Source organism: Sinocyclocheilus grahami, unplaced genomic scaffold (assembly GCF_001515645.1).
Source record: "Sinocyclocheilus grahami isolate Dianchi unplaced genomic scaffold, SAMN03320097.WGS_v1.1 scaffold373.1, whole genome shotgun sequence".
In the NCBI taxonomy this organism is placed as follows: Eukaryota; Metazoa; Chordata; class Actinopteri; order Cypriniformes; family Cyprinidae; genus Sinocyclocheilus; species Sinocyclocheilus grahami.
Window position 1 is genome coordinate 482,237 of NW_015505552.1, and position 7,004 is coordinate 489,240.

Genomic DNA, 7,004 nt, shown 5'->3' on the forward strand with positions numbered 1-7,004 from the left:
GCCATTTAAAAGCAAACCAATGCCAAAGAAAAAAAAAAGCTTAAGACAATTTTTTTGTGGATTTTTTTTTATTTCTTTTATTTTTTTTCCTCCATTTTATTTTTAAATGTGAATGTTCACAGTCAACACCACACAATTTTTGACCATAGCCAATAGAGAAATACCTCTAAAATGTTCATATATATAAAATAATTCTTTGAAAGTAAATAAAGAATAACAGCATGGATCATGTCATTCAGTCCCCAAATGTATATGATTTCACATAATCATTCAGGTAATTTTCTTTTTCAGTTTCAGAAGCGTCAACACTTTCCCACTTTCTGTGTAAATGTTCAAGGAAAAAATGTGCTGAAGGGAAATGCAAAGACAGGCTGATTCTCACGTGAACAGGTGTCGAATTAATGCTTTGATTCTTACAACTGCAAAAATAAATGTGTGAAAAGAAGGACCTTTATAACCAGTTAAGAGTGCTGAAAGTGAGACTATGCTGATAAAACCCCATCAGAAGCACAGCAGAGGACCGTGTGAAAACAATGGACACATCATACAAGCTCTCTCTCTCACTCACACACAGCATCTCTTCATGTGTACCACTTGACGTGGACTGAAATTTCGCAGGTGGTCGAAGGAGACCAAGCAGGCATCTGTTTCAATGGCAATTTCCAGTGCGATATTCCTTGGTTTAATCGATCCCAGGAATCGGAGACATACGATTAAAATAAATTACACAAGATTACACATTAAATTAAATTAAAAGTAATACATCTATCGAATGATTTTTATTTATTTTTTACTAGAGTTGTGAATAAAATGGACAGCTGAATTCTTCTCAGTCTGTTCAGGGCGAGCCCGTCACAGTCATCCTTCATGCACTCTTTCATCAGAGGGTCACCGGCTCAATGAAAGGGGGAGAAAGGGGTATATGATGGAGTTCATTAGTGGCTTGTTTTCCTCCTCCCTTATCTTCATGTTTCTGAAAAATAACAATCATCTTAATAATATAACAATATTAACAGCCTGCATTCATTGAATGAACCCACCAATCATCCATGTCTGTCAAAGAAAAAATTGAACTAATAGGGAAATAAATAGACTTCAAATACTGTGTAAAATAAAATGAAATGCTGTTTTGTGAAAGAAAATAACACATTTTTGTTTTTACTTTTTCATTAAATATAGAGATGTATACACATTTCTTTTTTGTCAAACACAAACTGTTTGTGTTGGTAGGGCAGGTTTGGATTGGTTGGATTTAGTTGACAGGGCACGTGGGATTGGAGAAATCTCTCAAAGAAGGAAAGGATTGGTGCTTGTGCCTGTTGTTCCACCTCCCATAGATCCTCCTGTTCCCATCAATCCGCCCACCCCCGACGGCCCGCCCAAAATCAGTGCAGGCTGCGCAGGGCCACTAGGGCCCATCAGCAAGGGATTTCCTGCGGGACCCATGGGGGATATTCCACCAAAAGGCATGCCCATTGGGCTGGACTGTACCATTCCCATGCCCATACCAGGGGCCGCCATAGGGACCCCCATTCCTGGCATGCCCATCCCCGGCTGAATCATTCCCACTGCTGGTGGAGGCATGTGACCCAGCATAGGATTCTGGGGAATGGGGCTTGTACGGAGCTGGCTCAGACCGAGCGAAGAAGGTTGAGGGGAGATGGATGCCATCGGGGTCGCGCCAAAAGGATTAGAAGCAGAAGGTGGCGTCGGAGACACCCCTCTACTGGAAATGGTACTGCCTGGGGTAACTCCCATTCCTGTTGAGGAGGGACCTAAAGTTAAAGGAGAAAACTAATGTTAGAGGGATAAACAAAAGATTTCTCTCTAAACATGGGTTGTTTTAAATACACACCCTGTGTCTGTAGGAAGGGGTTGTGAGATGTGGAGGAGATGCTTGGCGGTGGTGGTTGTTTAGGTTTGGGTTTTGATGATACTAGTGAGTCCAAATCCACGAGTGCAGCATTGGGACCCAAAAATGACTCTGGCGTTTTTCGAACAGGCAAGGAGGAACTGAACGACGAAAGGTCAAAGGGCACTGGAGAGCCTGTGCTGCCTCCACCTCCAGCATCATATCCTGTCACTGAGGAGCCTCTTCTCTCTGGATCTGCTGTGTGTGTGGAAAAGAAAGAGGCAAAAAGAATTAGATGTATATGGTTCAATAATACGATCTTGTGAATGACTAACAAAGAAACAGGATTGCTGTCCAACTGATCCTATGCTAAAACCTGCATTAAACACATTACTGGCCAATACTACCTATACCATATTATTAGACAAGCATTTATTTATTTTATTTTGGGATGCACCATACAAGCTAACAGCTAATATCTGCAATCTACTCTCCATTGGAAATGAATGGCTTCTGGTCAGGGCTGGGAAGGTTACTTTTAAAATGTATTTCACTACAGATTACAAAATACATGCTTTAAAAAGTAATCAGTAATGTATTTCGTTAGATTACTCAGGTTTAGTAACTTAATCTAAAATACTTTAGAATACTTTGAAATACTTAAGCTATACACAAAGGAACATATTAATGTCTTGGTTTTATGTTGTCCAACTCTAAATAAAAGTGAAATCTACCAGTCATAAGATTTGCGTTTTCCTTGCATTTTATTTTTAACACCATCAGTTTTCCACAGCATTTCTATGAACAACAAAAAAATGTTGTGTGATTTAAATCTACCAATCAATATAAATTCAATTTGAATACAATGAACGGGATTCCGTGCTGTTTCAAGCTGCATTCCAAGCTTCAAAACAAATCCAAACACACCAAACATATCATAAAAGTAGCCAAAACAACTGGCAGTTTTCCAAGTTATACAATAGATTTGTTTAATGAATGGACCAAACTTTAAGTGATTACTTCACTGATGATCCTCTCTACGGAGAAGCGATCGCCACAAAAGAATCGCTGAGTCAAAATTGACAGGCCTCATTTCCCAAAACTACGGTCGCAAGCAACTTAAAGGGTTAGTTCACCCAAAAATGAAAATTAGCCCATAAATTACTTACCCTCAAGTCATCCTAGGTGTATATGACTTTCTTCTTTCAGATGAATCCAGTCAGAGTTATATTAAAAATTCTCTTTGATCTTTCAAGCTGTTTCATGGCACTCAGCGGGTGTTGCATGCATCAGTCCAAAACAAGTTAAATAAAAAGCACCCATTCTTAAAAAAAAAAAAAGTGTTTCACACGGCTCCGGGGGGTGAACAAAGGCCTCCTGTAGCGAATCGATGCGTTTTTGTAAGAAAAATATCCATATTCAAAACATAATAATCACTTTAATCTAGCTTGCGCTCACTGTTGTACACTGGAAGCAGTTCCGGGAGCATGACGTATGAGGTCAGCACTGCGCATGCGCTGGTGAGTCTCGTGAAAACCAACGTTTGTTAACAGGAGCAAAGGAAGCAAAGTTTACTTACTTTAGCAAAGGAAAACCAGTCTCCTCTTGGCTTATATCTAAATCCTCTGACATTCTTCTTTACAAATCCTCGTTTTGTACTTCTAATTAGTGACCATTGTTTTGTTTTGATCTCTCCCCTGCGCTTCCGTGTTCGTCACTTCTGAGCGGCGCATGCACAAAGCCGACCTCCATACGTCATTTCCCCGGAACTGCTTCCCTTTACAACAGTGAGCGCAAGCTACATTAAAGTGATTATTACGTTTTGAATATGGATATTTTTCTTACAAAAATGCATCGATTCGCTACAGGAGGCCTTTGTTCACCCCCCAGAGCCATCTGAGACACTTTTTTTTTTATGGATGGGCACTTTTTATTTAACTTGTTTTGGAATGAAGCATGCAACGCAATCAAGCATGCGGAGTGCCATGAAACAGCTGGAAAGATCAAAGACAAATTTTAATATAACTCCGACTGGATTCGTCTGAAAGAAGAAAGTCATATACACCTAGGATGACTTGAGGGTAAGTAATTTATGGGCTAATTTTCATTTTTGGGTGAACTAACCCTTTAATGTTGTTATTGTTCAATGTAATTTAACAACCACAGTTCGCTAATGATGCTTTTGGGAAACACATCCCAGATCTATCCAATTTAATGTGAACCATTTACACTGGTTTCGTTAAACAAAATAAATGATTCATTTAAAAGATTGAATCAAAAGACTCATCTGTTCACGAATCGGATCATGAACTCGCATTACTGTGCCAAAGATAATCTATTCTTGAACATTTCGAATGAATAAAGACTTCTAAAGTTCATCTGTAAAGCACACAAAGCTATCATTTGACTTTATAAACTTTTATTTCATGCATGATTCATATGGATCTGTTAACTGAATGCAGAGTGTGAATTCTAGGAGAATTCGTTGTCATTTTTCAATTAAATTCTTAGAAATATTAAACGTAATGATAACCATTTAACACTCAAAATATGAGAAAATAGAAAAATGAGTTACTGGAGAAAATTTTTCAAAGATCAAGAACAACTTCCCTCAAGATGCTTTTTCAGATTAGACGTTGAATCCTTCATGCTGATAGAAGTTTTGTTGCAGGTAGGCATTGCATTGCATTGAGATGTTACGTTCTTTTTCAGATTTATAAGTAAAATAGTCTTTCTATTTCCATGAGAGAAATGCATTACGCGAATGGCTTTTTGTTGTGTCGTCCATTTTTGTGTCGTGATGATGAGCATGTATGCACTCTCACTACAAGTTGCTAAATGAGCAGCAACTTGTAGTGCTGCTGCTGCACGCAGTTTTTTTCAACAGAGAATCAGTTGCCTTTTATTGGTTAAAATCCCCAAACTTAAATATTAAATAAAGAAATGACATTAAAATTCAAAGTAATCACTTTGGTAATCTAAAATACTTTTCGGATGTAACTGTAATTTGATTACCACCTATTTAAAATGTAATTATAACAAATATAGTTACTCATATTTTGTATCTTAAATACGTAATGCCGTTACATGCATTTCGTTACTCCCCAGCCCTGCTTCTGGTCTTGTTGTTTCTCATAGATAGTGAAAATGTACAGTTTATGGATGTACCGATACTGGTATTGGACCCGATACTGCGCCCCCGTACTTGTACTCATTCTCATAAAAATGCTCCGATACCACACAGCGTGTGAACACTGTTGTGTCCAGATAAAGAATCACTAACAACAGAGATCAGAATTTATTAAAGATTAAGGATGTCTATGAAGTACATGTAATTAATATAATGTCAAACATTCATTATTCATGCCTGTATAGCTGATGTACGCAAGCTCATAAGCAAGGCACGCTGACTGGATTGAACACGGTGGCAATATCCCTTACTCACAGACATCACTGGAACATTAGTTCGGTCTGATATGTCAAAAGCAAGCAAGTAAAACAACGTTCAAGTTACTTGATGCAACCCTCTACGGACACCTTTGCAATTTAATCGCCATTGGCTACAACATTTTTTAGTTTACTCACCAGACTGATACACTATATATGCATGTGTGTGTTTATATCTATCATCCATCCATATTATATATATATATATATATATATATATACAGTCATGGTCAAAATTATTGGCACCCTTGGTAAATATGATCAAAGAAGGCTGTGAAAATAAATCTGCATTAATCATTTTGATATTTTATTTTAAAAAATTCACAAAAATCTAACCTTTCATTGGAGAATGATTTAGTCGCATATGCGAGTGATTTACTCGCAATGTAGAGGGTTGCTTGATGGTAAGGAGAGAGAGGGAGAGAGCGATACAGAGAAAAAGAGAAAGAGATCCGTTGCGTGATCCTTATTGCCGTTTGCTCACTTAGCACACACATCATTCGTAAATATAAACAAACAAGAATTATTCACTAGCGTTAGCGCGAGCGCCGCTTGCTGTGAGGCGGGAGCGACCAATGTTGCCAAGTCCGCGGTTTTCCCGTGGAATTGGGCTACTTTTACACAGAGTACGTTTACATGGACAACAATACTCCGATTTTAATACGATTAAGACAATACTCTGATTAAGAATCTACCATGTAAACAAAGATTTTTGATTACCTTAATCTGGCTAAAGTCATAATCGAAGTAAACACTAATCGAATTAAGACATGTGGAGTATTCCTATTTTAGTCACATTATTGAAGTGCAGTAAAGACTTGTACACACCTTAATCACATTATTACAGTCGTGTAGGACTTTTCGCCGCATTTTGCGACAGGATACACACACGGCAGTGTTCAACCGTTTGACGGCAAATAAAAGAGCTTCCACACCGCCATCGTCTGTATGCACATACAAATAATTAACTGCACTTGAAGCTTTCATAAAATTAAAAATGAAACACCCAAACCTGTACATGGCATCATCACGAAGACGAACTATATGTTTATACGTGAAATTACGGAGGGGACGTCGGATGTCGTCACGTGGGGACATAATGACGTGTGTCATTAATCGATCTATGTACTATAACATGTAAAACAGGAACATGAAAGGAATATTCTAAAATCAACTCATGTAAACACCATAATCATAATATTGGCTTATTTAGAATAAGGTAAATAATTAGATTACTGATGTCCATGTAAACGTAGTCACTGTTGCCGCGGGTTGTGTTTCATGTTGAAGCGACTCCAATAACATATTTATCTCCTGGAATGCAAATTGTAGCAGAGGAACCCGCCAAAAACGTGTATTTTACCCCTCGGGAACGCGATTTTTACCCCCTCAAAACGCGATTGGGCTAGTTTTGGGCTAGTTTTGAGTAACCATTGGGCGGGTTTTCTTGTGAAAACCTGGCACCCCTGGTCAGCGCCAAAGCGACTCCAATAACATGATATTTATCTCCTGGAATGCAAATTGTAGCAGAGGAGCCCGTCAAAAACGTGTATTTTACCCCTCGGGAACGCGATTTTTACCCCCTCAAAACGAGATTGGGCTAGTTTTGAGTAACCATTGGGCGGGTTTTCTTGTGAAAACCTGGCAACCCTGGGAGTGACGAGCCGGTAGAGGATTGCGCAGCCTTCCTCGAACAGGTATGTTT

The 7,004-nt window shown here is 38.6% G+C and overlaps 1 protein-coding gene across 3 annotated transcripts in view; it reads right to left on the reverse strand.

The window, feature by feature from the left end:
* Nucleotides 1–62: 62 nt before the first annotated feature.
* The window catches only part of LOC107549476 (epsin-1-like), a 20,621-nt gene continuing 13,679 nt past the window's right edge, over nt 63–7,004 (reverse strand). For all 3 annotated transcript variants that reach the window (XM_016230573.1, XM_016230574.1, XM_016230572.1), the window contains 2 exons: nt 1,856–2,110; nt 63–1,775 (listed from right to left, as the gene is read on the reverse strand). In XM_016230573.1, the coding sequence (XP_016086059.1) occupies nt 1,288–1,775; nt 1,856–2,110 (743 nt within the window). In that variant the 3' untranslated portion in view covers nt 63–1,287. The remainder of the gene's footprint in view (nt 1,776–1,855; nt 2,111–7,004) is intronic.